Source organism: Carcharodon carcharias, chromosome 12, assembly GCF_017639515.1.
Source record: "Carcharodon carcharias isolate sCarCar2 chromosome 12, sCarCar2.pri, whole genome shotgun sequence".
NCBI lineage: Eukaryota > Metazoa > Chordata > Chondrichthyes > Lamniformes > Lamnidae > Carcharodon > Carcharodon carcharias.
Window position 1 is genome coordinate 65,614,167 of NC_054478.1, and position 17,944 is coordinate 65,632,110.

The window sequence follows — 17,944 nt, forward strand, 5'->3', positions numbered from 1 at the left end:
TTCCAATTGGATCCTGAAACATCACCCCAGTGAAAGTCAAGTAGATTAATGATCAGTTTTGTTTTGAAATTAATTATAGGACGATGCTTCTCCCACTGTCTTTCTCCTTCTCTGCTTAACTCCCATTCAGCAAATTGACTAAAGTCAACTATTTAGTGGAACAGGTGATAATGAGTGCCAAGTACAATTGTCCACTAGGTGGCATTTTTAATTGTTGCTCCAAATGCAATTGTGCTTTTTACAAAAAGAACACATGCTTAAATTATACAGTTCATTATATGCCCTTCAGAAATGTAGTAAAGCTGTTCCACATTGAATTACCCTTTTCAACCTTCATGTAACCAAATTTGATGGCCATTTTTCACAAATAGAAAGCACTGGATGTCAGCTTCGATTATGTGCACGGGTTCTGGAGTAAGATTTAAACTATAAACTTTTGATTCTATGATGAGAATGCTATCAGCTGAGCAATGCTGACACTTTTATATAAGGCATGTATAAGTGCAGGAGGAGAGAAAATAAAATAATTGTCAGGATGCCAGGCATTGGGACTTCTGTCATATGCAATTTTGGAAAAGGTGTGATTATCACCTGTATTTTTCCAATCCTGATTGCACTGAGTGATTGTACTTTGCAGTCATTATCACTGTACCACTAAAAGTTGTCTTTAGCTGATTTGTGGGCTAGACCCTTTAATATAAAGATGGGAGGTGGCGGCATCGTGATATTGTCACTGGACTAGTAATCCAGAGACCCAGGGTAATGCTGTGGGGACCTGGGTTTGAATCCCACCATGGCAGATGGTGAAATTTGAATTAAATGAAAAAAAAATCTGGAATTAAAAGTTTCATGAAGACCACAAAACCATTGTTGACTGTTGCTAAAACCTATCTGGCTCACTAAGGTCCTTAAGGAAATCTACATGTGACTCCAGACCCACAGTAATGTGGTTGACTCTCCAGGCAATAAATGATGGCCCAGCCAGTGACACCCACATCCCAAGAACAAATTTTAAAAAAGTATTCACATTACGCTTTCTCAATCTCTGTGAGACCATTGTGTTTAATGGAAATCCACATTTTCATACTGAAAGAGCTATGTTTTACTTCTAATTAATATACTTATATACTTATATTTATATTAAAAATATGAAGTCGATATTAACAGACTTCTTATTGAGGAAGTTCTTTGAGGTGTTGTAAGTTTCATTTTCAAAACTATTGATTTTTTTCCTCCATACAAAGTATTAATTTTTGGCTTTATGCCAAAATAAATTAATTTCTATAATAAATTCAAAGGAGAAGTTAAGATTGCCCACTGAACATGTAATACATTTCTGAAGATGCACATATGCAGCCATTTTAATTTTTTTTTACATTGCCACACAAATTGCTCAGCATCAAAATAAAAGTCACAGTTTAACTCCAGGATCAGATTGCAGTCCAAGCAGACAAGTGTGAGACTTCTTCAAGTAGGCTGTTTCATATCAGCTGTGCTTGATGCCATATGGAATACGACAGAAATGTATTGTGAAGCTGGTTTTAAAAAATTGTTCAAGTTTCTTAATATTACTGGAGCAACCTTTTTTATTCTTGTGATAAACTAGATGCTGCCATCTGACATCAGAAATGGAGCTCTGAATAACTATCACTCTTGGCTAGTAGAGTGAAATTTGCAGCAAGGGAAGCCCATGATATAACTAAGGTGTTGCTGTGTGCAATTGCAATATACTATAATTTAAATGAAACTGATATTACAATAAACCTGCAATCCTCAGAGAAAATGGAGCTTCAAAGTCAAAGCAAGGTACTATAGAGACTGTGGAGCATGAGGTACAACTGAAGCAAGAGAAATTCAAGGACTAGTGCCTCTTGCTAAGTTGCTATTTCAACCTCTTCATGCGCTCACACTTATGAAAGGTGCCATCAATGCAAGTCTTAATAATCACAATCATATCCCTTTGAAGGTTTCCTCTGTTAAATAATTTAAAATGCATTACTGCAACATGTCATTTGAATCTTAACACTTTTTTTTTGTCCTGGCATACAGATAAATCCTTACAGTGGCCAGATGGTTCAAACCTTACCTTTGCTAACTGGATTAATACAAACCTCACAGTTCCAACTCATGATAAGTGTGCTGTTATATCATCCAAAAATGGGACATGGATTCTGACCAGCTGTTCCAAGAGTCATAGCAGACTTGTTTGCAAGACTCCAATGCGTAAGTTTTACATTAACAGCTTTCAATGCTTCAACTCTTTCTTAATTCTTGCTTAACATATTAAACTAGATTTTACTGCGTGTTAATTTTGGAGAAAAAGTAGGTGCGAATTCGAAGTGGGTAATGTTGATAGAAAGTGCTAGTAAACTATCAATCTAAGTTTAGCAGTGATATATTACTCTTTAAAAAAAAATAGATCCATGAACATGTGAGAAAGAAACATGTCTTAATTTGTGACAACAAAACTCATGCAGAATTCTACAGCTAGGCAGTCAAATTGTATTAAACTCTAGGTGAAGCCAAATGTTGTGAAATTTAGCAAATAGGGAGATTTCCAAGTAGCATTTTAGTAGTGAAATACACAGTTGTTTTCTAAATGGCAGCCTGACTGTATAGACATTTGATGGGAAGATTGTACTGGGATATGAGAAGTAGAGCACAGAGAACTGAGGAGGTACACATCAAACAGCTGGTGTGGCAAACGGTTGGCTTCCTGGGTACAGTGAAGAAGCTGTGCATTCAAAGGCCTGGGCTTATCATGTAATTTGTAACAAAGCTGCAACATGCAATATCAGTGATCACGAAAGTCCCCGTTGAACTTAACCTTTGTCATAAGGTTTTCTAGGTCTCCACACGTAACACCTAAAATAACATGTACTTTGTTTAGCTTTTGGACAGATAACATGTTATTCTGCATTTTGGAAGGATGACAATGCAAGAGACCAGAAAAATTATTCCACTGGCAGTGTCCAGACCTCTCAAAGTGGCCCGAAACTTTCCCAAAAAGAAAAAACTTATCAATTTGCCTCTCTTTGGGGACTCATCGGAGCATTGTATGTTGGGGGAAAGAATGTAATGTCCTGAACAATCACATCTTCCACCATGAGTGGGCAGTCAGTCAGCCAGCACATTTTCAATGATGTGGAACAGGCAAGCACCAAAGGTGCTCTCCAAGTGGTGCCTCTGCTTAACTGTATACATGCATATTAGATGCCTTCACAATGATCCTGCAAACTCCAGTGAGGATCAATGTTTGGGGATAATAGGGGTATGCTACCAGTACAACTGCCAGGATCACAACCAATGGAATTTTAGTGCCTAGTTGTTCACATTCATTGTTGTCAAATAATCATTTTCAGTTGTTCAGATTTTATGTTTGACAAACTAGGGGAGTGTACAGCCAGATTATAGAATTTGTATACTTGGTTGAAGCGTCATTCTTTTTGTAGCATTTTATTACAATGCATTTTCATTTACTGAGTAAAAAAAATACTCTTTCATTGTTTTTCTTACGTTTTTAAGAAAAAACATACAAACAAAAAAACTTATTTTTTTTAATTTCTGTTATTTTGCAGGATCCAGTCACAGAGTTGCAGCTTTAGTGATAACAGTGATTTTTATCCTCCTGCTAATTGTTGGAATTGTGTGGTTTTTGTACAAAAGGAATAAGTGGCGATGGGCTAATCCCTTTGGAACAGTGCACTATGAACGTAGTTATAATGATCCCACAGATTCAGATAGTACAGTTATGATCTCAGAACTTAAGGAATTCCATGACTGAAACTTACTGTTATCTGTTACCAAAATGCTGAAGAGGATTTTCATAACATTGATATCCTTTGTCTATATTTTGAAAAATTGCTAAATAATTTCATTTATAAATATTTCCTGACTTGCACTACTTACATTTTTGATAAACACTGCTACATAGTTATTACTCTGGCAGTTTACAGAGGTTGTGTTCTTTTGTGAAATATTTGCTTTAAAAACATATTTTTATACTATATTAAGTAAACATTCCAATGTTGCAAAGAATCATAATATATGCAATGTCTTAACTGAAAAAAAACTTTTGCCAATCATGTTGCGATATCACGCAATTGCTTATGTGACAGACATTTACTGATGCCTCTGTATATCTGAAAGCCATTGGAAATTTTACATTAACAATGAAAAATCAAATGTGTGTATATTTTAAAGACCTTAATAGTGTCAAATGTGTTCAAAGCCATAACATATATTTGGGCTTTAGATGACTTGTGTAAACTGGAAAAAATTGCTATTGTTTATGAAATCCTCCTTACTCTTTTTTTATGTCAGTGCCTTGTAACTTCTTTTTCACAGCAGAACCTCAGTCAAGAATTAGTTCTGAATTGTCCTATTATCCACACATAATATGAATATTAATAAATCACATTAAGGTACACATTGAGTGCTTAACTCTTTTTAAGGGTTGGGTTTATTAATGCATACAAACATAAGACTATTGCTGTATTTTCAACAGATTGAAATTGCTGTTTACAGTAAAACCATCGCAAAAGCAAGGTTTGTTTTAATTTTAAAAATTGAAGTGTAATCTATATGAATGTTTTGGTAATCTAGTCCTAAGAGGTTCTGCTGTGCTTCTATTTGTGTGTACTTAGAGCTCCATCTATTACAAATTTAGCAGTAGAGATTAATTATTGTACTGTTTTTAATTTGGGCATTTGACAGAAACAATTTCAATTTAGTTAATGTCATAATGCTCTTTTTGTGTGAGGGAAGAACATAACTTGTTGCTTTGTACATATTTACAAAGTACAAAGGCCAAAATGGCATAGCATTACTGGACTGTATTGCTGAAAATCCTTACTAAGAATTATTTTTTTAAATCGTGTGAACCAAATTTAATAATTGTAATGTTGAAAATTAAACATCCATAACAACAAAGTGCTCAAATAGGCAAATCAGTATTACAATTTTGCCATTTCATGCTTCTTTGAAATGTATATAGAATTCTTCATTTTCATTGCAAAAACTACCTAATAAAACATAACTGTTATGAGGTCCAAACAGCCAAAGTTTTACATGTAGGTTAGGAAGGGGAGTGGGTGGTGATATTTGATCAACTCGACCTATTTATCTCTCTCAAATTAAGCTGCAGAAATTGGCAAAAAAAAGTATCTTCATTCCTTATGTAATATTAAATAGTCTTTGCTTTTAAATTTAATTTTGATTGCACAGATTTTACAGCATTAATGGCTCAAAACCATTAGGTGGGTACTTTCAGAGCTATGCAATTGCGTTTGAATAATGTGTTTTTCAGTTTTTTTAATACATACTGGTATTATTGACATTCTTTTCATTCAAAAAAAAAACTTCAAGGGTGGAATTTTACAGCAATGGAATTTTACCTTCCTGCTGAAGTCAGTGGAGTTTAGAATGGCTCACCGCATCATGGCCCTGTGACTGCTGCCATGGGGCCATGAAATTCTGGCCCATGATACGTAAGAGGTAGAGGTAGCTCAACATTAAATGCACTCTCAATTAGGTACCAGATTCAAATTCCTCCAGGATTTACATGTTTTTGTGTATTTCATTTTGGGTGACATTACTTCATTCTCAAGTTGTAGTCCAGAAAAATGTCTACAGTGGGGTGATATATCTTTCATCTCTAGGTCCTGGGCTGCAATTCACCTTGGGATGAAAGGCTCTTCTGCCCAGTAGGGCTGTTATGCAAAATGGTTTTAGGCAATTGTAACACAATTCCTATAGTGAGTAGGTGAAACAGCACAAAATTGCATAGTACTGAGAGGCAGCAACAGTGGCGAATGAACAAAATGCTAGTCCACTGTAGGAGTGGTTGCTCCTTTGAAATTTACATTAAGGGAAATGTATTACACATGTGACCTGTGCACATGACTATAGAGTGCTTTATACTACTGCTAGGTATCTGAGATAAGGTGTTATGTTTCCCAGAGGTGCTATGCCTTCCCAGGAAGACATTGGGGTAGTGGTAATGTCACTGGACTAGTGATCCAGAGGCCCAGGCTAATGCTCTGGGTACATGAGTTCAAATCCCACCACGGCAGTTTCAATTCAATTAATAAAATCTGGAATTAACAGCTAGTCTCAGTAATGATGACCATTAAAGCATTATTGGTTGTTGTAAAAACCCATCTGGTTCACTAATGTCCTTTAAGGAAGGAAATATGCTGTCCTTACCCAGTTTGGCCTACATTTGACTCTTAACGGTCCACTGAAATGGTGGGCAAGGATGGGTAACAAATGCTGGCCTTGGTAGTGACACCCACATCTCATGAAAGAATGAAAAAATGCTAACTACACACTCTCACCTTGGGGAGTACCAAGATTCACCAAATAAGCTTGCCCTGTGTTTATTGTGCAGTATTTGGGGAGCTGTATCTTTGGTGATTATGGAGAAATCTGTGATACAAATAATTCTCCCCGTGCAGATTGGTGCATAGAGAAAATGGAGAGCAAAATATTTTCTGAAGTATGGACGTATAAATGTAAATTTATTCTTGCTCTGCTAAGCAGACTTATTTGTCAAATAGTGTTCTTGTAAAATGTCTTTGTATGTATACGTGTTCTAAACGTGCCTTTTGCTGTTAATAGGAGCTGAGAGATTAACTGGGAGCAAAAAGTCATGATTTGTGAAAATTATTTTAGTGTGGACTGCTCTGTTTCACATACTGATCATGCATTTTACCACAACCGTGAGTTATTAAAAGCAGCACGTGTTTAATTAGTAGAGCTCATCATTTTTTCCTTCTCTTTTGTGATTAACTGAAGTAGCTGGGAATACCTTGTCATTGCTGGCCATAAAATAGAGTGCAAAATATTGTCATTACTATTCTTTACATTGGGCTTCCTTAGACCAGGATTGTTCCAGGTTCAGCCAGGAGTGTACAGATTGTATCCATGCAGGTGCTCTTTAAATATCTGAATTGGCAAAAATTAGTGCTGCTCCTGCTTGACTCCTCAGTGACACTCCCGTAGGAACCACTCTATGAAATGCTACTATGTACAAGATATTAGTCAAGAAAATTACATATCTCAAAATACCCCCATCCAGCAGCATTTCTACTATGGAGGAAGAGTAGCTTGAGAGGGGCAAAAGGAAGTCGGAGTATATCCGTGAAGTACCAGCATGAATCTGAGGGAGGGGAAGGAGAAGAGCATGAATTGAAGCATGTCAGCATGAATAGGAGCAGGGCGTGGATCATTGTGACCTGGGGCTGGAAAGTATTAGCATGTATGAGAGGGAGAAAGAAGCAATTTTAAAAAGTGCAGCAGAGGAAATGAATAAAAGGTGCCAGCATGAACTTAGGGTAGATTACATTATCTGATGAGAGGAGATGGAAGAGTATCAACGTAGGGGTGGAAGAAGGTTAAAGAGATATGCTGAATTTTCGTTCAGCTAGGGAGGTGGAACCGTAGGCGAGTGGGCTGGCAATTTGTTCCTTGTGGCTGGCATGCCAGTTCGCTGGCATGTTCCCGGCCTCTGGATCTTTTTGGAGCAGGCTGATTCGGGAAGGGTGACAGCTACCCGCCCATAAGTGGCAGGTAACTAAACCAATTAAAGAGCCTATAAAGGCCACTTTCCTGCATGCGGACCCTCGACTGAGGCCATAACCCAGCAGATAAATGGAGGCAACCTCTCGATGGCAGATTGAAGGGTCAGCACTCCATCATCAGAGTTAAACCTAACCCTTATCCTGCAGTCACTGACCGTAGGACCATAGCTGCAGCCATAGACAGTCCTTTGGAAGGGTTTTTCCTCCACAATGCAGGACTGACAGCTGGTGCCACTTTTTAATTTAACAGCTTGAAGATTCTTCTGAATGTACCTCCATCTTGATTTTCCAGTCCTAGAGGGCCTCCTATTGGCCCTCTGGCCTTGCGTGCCTACCTGTTGTCCTTAATTGAATGGTGAGTGCACTATCCAGCCACTAATTGGCCATCTTCAAAATTGTGTCAGGCACCTGCCTCTGTTGCAGGGTCTACCTGAAATGCTCTGACATTGGGGTCCTAACCCAAAACTGAAAATTCAGCCCGGTGTCTCTGAAGGGGACGAGTGACAGTTTTCGTAGCTCTTGGGGAAGTTATGGCTAGATTGTCTATCTCAGCCCTAAATATGCCCAACGATGGAGCATATAAGAGGCCAGAAGCTAACCGAGCTGCAACCAAACATAATTATATTCAAAAAAGTCATATGTGCCAACATCCCAGCTTTCCATCACCATGCTGTCCCATCCCATTGGCAAGATTGATCCACTCAAGATGCGTGCACTGTGATTTAGGTGGGTGTGATCATGGAGTGCAGAACATCAGCTCTGGATCCCATGTATTAACGCTACAACAGTTCCCCAGAAATGAGGAGGAGGAAAATCTGTTCTGTAATCCCTGCTTGAACTATGGGCGGGATTTTCTGGTTGCACCAGTAGCAGGCATCGTTGCAGGCAGGATGGGAGAATTTGGAGACCAGCCAAAAGCCTTTGGCCGCTCTCCAAATTTTTCCAGCCCGGCCAGGACCATGCCCACCACTGGTGGGACTGGAAAACCCTGGCCTATGTGTGTGAATATATGTCCCTATAACCAAACAGCAAGGTAAAAATACTCCTGCATTCAGGGTGGCCATTTAAGGGAGATAGCAATGGAATTATAGTCAAGCAAGAGGTCAACACCTCCAGCAGAGAACAGGAGAGAAATTGACAAAAGAAAATGCTAAATTCTTACATTCATATGTCTCATTGACCAGCAGCAAATGAAATTTTTGTAGAGCCCAAGAAATAGTGATGTAACAAGTAAAGGCAGAAACATCTGGTCCTGTTGGCAGCAGATAGCAGTGCAGGCAAACAATTCAGCAGGAGGGGCAGCAATCGATTTCACACCGGCGTAAAAGAGCGGGATCATCCAATGGTGTCTGCCATGACAGAATGCAAAGCCTGCTGGAGGCCAGCGTAAACCTGATTTGCATCCCAGAAATTGGATGCAAAGTAAGGCCCAACCAGAATTGTCCCCCTGGGTTGGATTTACCATTACACTGGCGGGAAAATACGCTGGCCAAGAACACATTTGGACAAGTGTGATGTGCAGAAGTCACGACTTACCGTCAGGGCCTTGATCAGATCATGGACCTCTGAGGAGGAGGAGATGATGCTGGAGCCCTATAGCTACCGGACCCTGGAGGAACATATTCATCACATGCTGGGGGGATTTACAAGGACATGGCTCCAACGTGAAGCAGCTCACGGAAGGTGGGAGGTTTCCATTGATGCTTCGGAACACCATGGTCGTGGCCATGGGCTCCTATGGATGATCGGCGGTGAGGGGTGATGAAGATATACTGGGGATGGGTGGGAGGGGAAGGTGTACCGGGGTGGGGAATGAAGGTGTGAGGTCGAGAAAAACGAAGGTGTCAGGGAGTGGGGGACGAAGGTGTCGGGGGCTGGGGGGGGGTGGGGTGTTGAGGTCAGGGATTTGGGTGGGGGGGGGGGTGGTGGGCGGTGGGGGGTTGAGGTCAGGGATGGGGGAGGAAGGTGTCGTGGTGGGGTGAGGTCGGGGAGGAAGGTGTTGGTGGGGGTGAGGTCGGGGAGGAAGGTGTCGCGGGGGGGGGTGGTGAGGGAGGGGAGGACAGAAGGTGTTGGGGGTTCGGGGGGCCAGTGAGGTTGGAGTATGTGGGGAGGAGGGTGTAACGGAGGAGAATGGCACCACGGGTGGCCTAGCCATACAGGAAGGGAGGAAGAAGAGTGGAAGATCAGTACTGATAGGGGATTCTTTAGTAAGGGGAGCAGACAGCCGTCCACGTGACTCCCGGATGATTTGTTGCATCCCTGGTGCTAGGGTCAAGGATGTTACAGAACGGCTACAGGACATTTTTGTGTGGCAGGGAGAACAGCCAGAGGTCGTGGTCCACATTGGCACTAACAACATAGGTAGGAGGGGGGATGTGGTCCTGCAATTGGAATTTAGGGAGCTAGGTAGAAAATTAGCAAACAGGACCTCTAAAGCAGTAATCTCCGAATTATTCCCTGTGCCATGTGCAAGTGAGCACAGAAATAGGAAGATAAGACAGGTGAATGTGTGGCTGGAAAGATGGTGCAGGAAGGAGGGCTTTAGATTCCTGGGACATCAGGACTGGCTCTGGGGAGATGGCATCTGTACAAGCCAGGTGGGTTTCTGAACACAGCTGGGACTGAGTTCCTTGCGGGGCGTTTCGCTACTGCTGTTGGAAAGAGTTTAAATTAACTCAGCAGGGGTGTGGGAACCAGGAAAGAATATCAAAGTAATACCAGGGTGCACGGAATGTTGGGAGAGGCAGATAGCACTAAAATAGAGAATAGTAAGTAAATAGTTGGAGTCAAAGTAAGGGAGCAAGTAATGACGTCTAAATCAGGATTACACTGCCTATATGTGAATGCACGGAGTATAGATAATAAAATGGGGAGTTACAGACACAGATTGCCTTGTGGGATTATGATATTGTGATAACGTAGACCTGGCTTAAGGAAGGGCAGATCCGGGTATTCAATATTCCTGGTTACAGAGTGTTCAGAAAAGATAGGAAAGGGAAAAAAGTAGGAGGGTGGTATTTTTGGTTAAGGAGAGCATTGCAGCACTGGAGAAAGGGGATGTGGCAGAGGATTCAAGGACAGAACCGGTTTGGCTAGAGCTAAGGAATAAGAAGGGTGCAATTACAAATTTCAGTGTAATATGTAGACCATCAGCTAGTGGGAAGGATATAGAGGAACAAATCATCTGCAAGGAAATTACAGACAGGTGTAAACATCGTAGAGTAGTTATAATGGAGGACTTTAATTACCTGTATATAGACTGGGATAGTGGTAGTGTAAGGGGCAGTGAGCGACAAGCATTCCTAGATTGTGTTCAGGAGAATTTCCTACAGCAGTATGTGTCAGGTCCAACAAGAAAGGCACTGCGAGACCTGGTTCTTAGGAATAAGGTGGGCCAGGTAGATCAAGTGACAGTGGGGGAACATTGAGGGGACAGTGATCATTGTACCATAAGGTTTAGGATGACAGTGGAAAATGACATTGGTCAATCCAGAGTAAGAATAATCTGTTGGCAGAGAGCAGACTTTGATGGGGTAAGAACGGAGCTGAGCCAGATAAACTGGAACCAAAGGTTGGCGGGAACAACAATAGCTGAACAATGGGCTACCTTTAAACAGGAGATGGTTTGGGCACAGTCAAGGTATGTTCCCTCAAAAGGGAAGGGTAGGACAAACAAATCCAAAGCTCCTTGAATAACAAAGGAGGTGGAAATTAAGTTAAAGAAGAAAAAATGTGCTTGCAACAGGTAGCCAATACAATTGAGAACCAAGCTGAATTCAGAAGGGATATGAAAAAGCAAATACGAGAAGCAAAGACAGCTTATGAAAAAAGACTAGCAGCCAACATAAAAGGAAATCCCAAAGTATTCTATAAGCACATCAATAGTTAAAGGGTGGTAAAAGGAGGAGTAGGGCCAATTAGGGACCAAAAAGGGGATTTAAACAAAGAGGCAAGAGCATGGCTGAGGTGTTAAATGAATACTTTGCATCTGTCTTTACCTACAAAGCACATGCTGCCCAGGACAGATGCAAAATATTCAAACAGAGGAGGAAACTTAGTCACTAGAAGGGTTTAAAATTGATAAGGAGGAGGAATTGGATAAGCTGTCGGTACTTAAGGTTGATAAGGTACCCAGACCGGATGAGATGCACCCAAGAATGTTGAAGGAAGTGAGAGTGGAAATTGCAGAGGCACTGGCAATAATCTTTCAATGTTCTCTGGATTCGGGTGAGGTGCCGGAGAACTGGAGAATTGCAAACATTTCACCCTTGTTCAAAAAAGTTTGTAAAGATCTGTCCTGCAATTACAGACCAGTCAGTTTAACTTCGGTGGTGGAGAAACTTCTAGAAACAATTATTCGGGGTAGAATTAATAATCACATGGAAAAATGGGGATTGATTTGGAAGAGTCAGCATGGATTTGTTGAAGGAAAACAGTGTCTAAGTAATTTGCTGGAGTGTTTTGAAGAGGTAACAGAGATGGTTGATGAGGGCAAGGCCATTGATATGTATATGGACTTCCAAAAGGCGTTTGATAGTGTCATGCAACAGACTTGTGAGGAAAGTTACAGGTCATGGAATAAAAGAGACAGTAGCAACGTGGATACAAAATTACCTGAGGGGTAGGAAACAGAGTAATGATTAATGTGTATTTTTTGGGCTGGAAGGTGGTTTGTAGTGAAGTTCCCCAGTGGTCAGTATTGGGACCCTTGCTTTTCCTGGTATATATAAATGATCCAGATCTTGGTGTGCAGGGGACAATTTCAAAGTTTGCGGATGACACAAAACTTGGGAGAATTTTGAACTGTGAGGAGGACAGTGTAGAACTTCAAAAGGACATTGACACATTAATAGAGTGAGCAGATAGGTGGCAGATCAAGTTCAATGTGGAGAAATGTGAGGTGATACACTTTGGTACAAAGAACATGGAGAGACAGTATAAAATAAGGAATACTATTCTAAAGGGTGTGCAGGAGCAGAGAGACCTGGGTGTATATGTACATAAGTCATTAAAGGTAGAGGACAGGTAGAAAGTTTCTAAAGCATACAATATTCTAGGCTTCATTAATAGGGGCATAGAGTACAACAGCAGGGAGATTTTGATGAACTTAAAAAAGACATTGGTTAGACCTCAGCTGGAGTATTGTGTACAGTTCTGGGCACCACACTATAGGAAGGATGTGAATGCATTGGAGAGAGTGCATAAGAAGTTTACGAGAATGGTTCCAGGAATGAGACGCTTCAGTTATGAGGAAAGATTGGAGACGTTGGGACTGTTCTCCTTGGAGAAGAGAAGCTAAGAGGAGACTTGATGGAAGTTTTCAAAATCATGATGGGTCTGGACAGAGTAGATAGGGAGAAACTGTTCCCGCTCGTAAACAGATCGAGAACTAGAGGGCACAGTTTTAAAGTGTTTTGCAAAAGAGGCAAATGTGAGGTGGGAAAAATTTTTTCACATAGCGAGTAGCTAGGGTTTGGAATGCACTGCCTGGATGTGTGGTGGAGGCAGGTTCAACTGAGGTATTCATGAGGGCATTAGATGATTATTTAAATAGTAACAATGCGCAGGGTTACAAGGAAAAAGCAGGAGATTGGCACTAAGTTAAGATGCTCAGAAAGCCGGTGTAGACACGATGGGCCGAATGGTCTCCTTCTGCACTGTAAACATACTGTGATTCTGTGAATGCAGCAAGTGGGGAAGTAGGTGTAAGGGGGAGGAAGGTGTAAGGGAGCGAGTTTGGACAGGGCGAAGTCATTCAGGGGGAGGTGGGAGTTCGGAGTGGGGCAGGTGTCCGGGGATAGGAAGGTAGCCGGGGATAGGAAGGTAGCCGGAGGCAGAGGAGGGAGTTTGGAGGGGGTAAGGTGTCTGGGGGAGGAGGGAGTTCAGTGGGGGAAGGTGTCAAGGGAGGATGGAGTTCAGTGGGGGAAGGTGTCCAGGGAGGAAGGAGTTTGGAGGGTGGAAGGTGTCCAGGGAGAGGGGGGAGTTTAGAGGGGGGTGGTATCCGGGGGTAGGAATTTGGGCTGTGAGAGTTTGGAGGGGCAGGGTGTCTTGGAGGGAGGGAGGAGGGAGTTTGGAGGGGGTAGAAGGTGTCCAGGAGGAGCAAGGGATGGGCTTGTGGAGTTAATAACTCCTGGGAAGTGAACTGAAGGTAGACATGGTAGGAGGGAATGGTGAGTGTGAAAGGGGGCAGAGGGAGCCGGTTGGGTGGGAGGGTGAGGGTACATTAGCAGTGGTAGAAGGGATGGCGAGGGTGATTGGTGGGGACTTGGAGATAGACATGTACCCTGGGGGTAGGAAGGAGGATGGGGGTGGGATCCTCGAAGGTAGGGAATGTGCACATTCACCTGGGCATCCTGGAAAGATAAGGGTTCGGGTTGGTAGGCGACAGTGGGGAGGTGGAAGGTGATGCCAAGTGGGTCAACAAAGACAGGGGAGGACATAGGTGACATGGGGAGGGAAAAGGACGGGAGCTAACAGTATACTTGACCATGATCATAGTTGTCAAATCCAAAGTGAGCTGAGTCTTGTGTTGATGGGCACAGGTGCTGTGTGGGAGTGTGATCAGTGGGTGGGTGGAGATGCAACTCAGATGGACAACTGAAAGAGAACCCTAGCAGGCAGCATTGAAAATGCTCAGGACATTGAGAGGAGTTTGATGGATGAAGGCTCCACATACGTGGGAAAGTGCTTGCAGGAGGCTCCGAAAGACCCTACCACACATGCAGTTCTCCCTCCAGAATCACCCGTGGTCCAGCTGTGTGCTGCTAGTGGGGAGAGGTGCAGTGGGAGGACATGCAAAGCCCCGTCAATGAATCTGAAAAGCATTACACGTAATTCGGTGAAAGTGAATATTTTTTTCAGATTATAAAGTGACACAATGTGTTCGCCTGTGCAACCACTTGTGATCAGAATTTCTTAACTTTTCTAGGCCTACCAATTCTTCAGGTGCTGCCCTGACATCTGTAACAGAGGTGGAGACAGCATCTGCAATGGATGGCCCTGTTGCTTCTGATAACTTTGGGTGCATCCTCTGGACAGTCGAGACCTTAAGTGCCCTGGCTTGCTTTGGCTATCCTCCTGTGACCAGCTGCTCCCTCTGCAGTGACAGAGGTTGAGGGGTTCACAGGCAAAGGGAGCTTGTAGGGAGTGGATAGCCTCTGAGATTCCTGAGTGGATGACTCAGGGGTGTCCAGCTGCTGTTCCTCCTCCCTTCAGGGGCCTGAGAGCCCTGGCCCGACTCCTTGAAGAGAAGGAGCACCTGGAGGGACATTGAGGTGCCTGGTTTCCCTCTTCCATTGCCACTGCAGAAACTCACCTATGGTTACCGAGATGGAGTGCAGGTCAGCGGGCATCTCCACGTTCCGCTGGACCAGAGTCTCAATGACATCCATCATCCTTTCCATGGAGACTTCCATGCATGCGCATGTGGGCACCACTTCATCAGAGAGCAGGCAGACGCACTCCTCCAACTCGCATACCACTCTGTTGAGGATTTCCACCAGCTCTGTGTGATATTCCCCCGCCACCTTCTGAATCTCCACGATGAGTTGGAAAGCCGAATCCAGAGGCTCGTCATTTGACTTAGACCTCACAGATGCTTCTTCCTCAGTAGTCCTCCAAGTGCCAGGGAGCTTGGCTGAAGCTGTCTCCTCTGGCTTCGGACATGTGTCTGTGTGGTAACTACCAGATTGTGAATCTGTGCCTGCTCTAGATCTCGGCGCCACCTAGGGGTGTGTCTCTGCGCTAGTGGAGGGCGTGGGTAAGCGCTGTGACAGGTCTTCCAAGCTGTTTATTTCCAGCTCTTTAATGGAGGAGGTGTCCTCTTTGCTGGAGGTGAGGACCTGGATGGAGCTGAGGGACTGACTGGCTAAAGACGTCGGTCACTTGGCTGAGCTCCCTGTGAACCAAAGTAGAGATAATTAGTGCATGGCAGCAGAGTCAAAAACAGGGGAGAGAGAATACTCACAGTTGTGTTGAGAGACCATTGATGTAGTGCAGGATCTTCATGTGGGTGTTTGCCACTGACCTCACCATCACCGCAGGCACGGTCCACATCCTCACCAGTATAGTGAGCAGAGCCATGAATGGGATGAGGACGTGAGTTCCAGAGGATATGAGCTTGATGATGTTGTGAAGGTGTGTGTGAGAGTTAGTGGTGTTGTCCCTTGAGGTGTGAAATCCCTGTGGATGTGTGATGGGTTCGTGAATGTGTAAGTTGAGAGTGTTGACTTACCCTGGTGGAATAGGTGAGATCATTCATCCTCTTCCTGCACTGGATGACTGACCTCCTCTGAGCTGTGAAGGCGCTGACTGCCACTGCTGCCACCTCCCAGGCTGGATTGTTGACAATGGTGGACCTCCTGCGGCCAGAGTTGGGGTAGAGGAAATCGCAATGACCTTCCACTATGTCCAGCAGGTGGCCAAGAAAGACATCACTAAGTTTGGGGGCTGCTGTCTTCTTTGCTTTCAGAGCCATCTGTTGCCTGGAGCGGTGCTGGTCTGGAGTCATGAAGTAGGCTGCGCTTTGGTGCGCTTTAAATATGGTGCCTGGAGCGAGGAAGTGCTGAGGTCATGGTTTGGTGGCCATATCTGAGCCCGCTCGCCAGTAATCCAGTGTGTTTCCCATGAATGCAGTATTAAAGAGGCAGGATGCGCCGGGGAAGGGGATGATATGGTGTGTAAACCCGCCATTGTGGCCAGCGGGTAAACATTTTTCATGCCCGCTGCTTCACTTCGTGCAAATCTGGGACAATTCCTTCCTAAGAGTAGTTTTTTTTTTTAAATGCCACAGCATTTAGTTCTAGTGTCATTTGTTAACCTGGATTAATGATTACATGCACTGAATGTAATTTCCCAAACAGTGTTTTTCTGGTGGGACAGGACATACTCTGGAATCATGATGGAGGATTCTGGGACATTGGCTGAAAGACATGATTCGGTGAGTAGAAATCTGTCAGGCTGTTGTTTGGCTAGTTTCTGAGGCAGCTCTCTCAATTTTGTACCAAGGCCCAGATGAGGAAGACATTGTAGGGTCAACAGGCCTTGGTGTGCCTTTGTCTTTCTTGGTGCCTAATAAGAATAATGCACCTATACGCAAACACTGCTGTAGCTACGTTTGTAGTGTATTTTTGTTTCTTGCAAATAAAGTTGGCTAAAAACGAGAAACCTAGAAGGTCTGTTTTAATTTTACCATAATTATTCTTTGGAAAAACAGATTTGTATGGTTTCTCAAAATAAAGCAAGATATAGAATGGCAGTGATGTAAATGATGCCCAAGGTTGTTTATTAAACTCGAAAAGCACTTTTACCCTAAAGGCACATTGCAATTATTTTCATGACACTTCATTAAAGCTTTTAAGTGAAATAAACCGCAGTAACCCATGCTCATTTCCCCAGACTCTTCTCCCACATCCTGGCAGACAGTTACAAATCATCACTGCCAGATCGCTGGGAGCAAGCCACCTGTCACCCATTCATCTAGTGAATGATGTGTTTCTCTGTGGTCCAGAAAACTAAGAAGGGAGATTGTAGCTGAAAAGCAAAATGATAAGGAAAGTAAAGGTGTGTCTTTAAACTGTGGGAACTACAGTTCCCAAACAAGGAAGAATCAAAGAACTCATTATAGAAAAGCTTTGAACAGAAGAAAATTGGTTCGTATAGCATATCCTTCCAAACCTCCCAAGTTGTTCTTTATCATAATTCTAGAACTAATAACTCTCCCAGCCCCATTTTTTAAAAGCCTGCGATAGTTTCCTGTTCTACTGATAGAGTGCTGCACAAGCCTGTAATTATCAAGAAATTGATGTCTAAATTTGCTATTTTTTTCCAATACCCTTAACTTCAAACCATGCCACCATAGTTCTCAAATATTGCGCCCAACAAAAGAATTCTCTGGATCTAAATTCTTCATACCTATTGAAATATTTAAAGTTGTCTATTAAATCAAACGACATAGGAACAGGAGTAGGCCATTCAGTATTTTAAGTCTGTCCACCATTCAATCAGATCATAGCTGATTGATACATTAATTGCATTTTCAAGCCTTTGCTCCATTTCCACTGATACCCTTAAGCAACAAAAATCAACATTCTCAGAGCGGATTCGTCCCAGGATTACACTAAGTGTGGGAGGTAGCGGGCGTGAAAAACGTTATACCCACTGGCCGCAATGGCGGATTTTTGTGCCGTATCATTTGCTTCCCACTTCATTAATTATGAAGCCACAGGACACACGTTGTCTTGCTGGCAGGCAGCCTCTGAGTCGCCCACCATGCTATTACCTCACCGCTTCCTCACTCCAGGTGCCATATCTAAACTGCAGCCATGGACACAGTTCTCAATGCTTGCAGCCCAGGACTGCTC

At 42.9% G+C, this 17,944-nt stretch overlaps 1 protein-coding gene across 3 annotated transcripts in view; it reads left to right on the forward strand.

Annotated features, from left to right (window-relative positions):
• Positions 1–6,751, forward strand: part of ly75 (lymphocyte antigen 75) — a 151,001-nt gene extending 144,250 nt beyond the window's left edge. For all 3 annotated transcript variants that reach the window (XM_041200864.1, XM_041200865.1, XM_041200866.1), the window contains 2 exons: positions 2,050–2,223; positions 3,579–6,751. In XM_041200864.1, the coding sequence (XP_041056798.1) occupies positions 2,050–2,223; positions 3,579–3,784 (380 nt within the window). In that variant the 3' untranslated portion in view covers positions 3,785–6,751. The remainder of the gene's footprint in view (positions 1–2,049; positions 2,224–3,578) is intronic.
• The last annotated feature ends 11,193 nt before the right edge of the window (positions 6,752–17,944 follow it).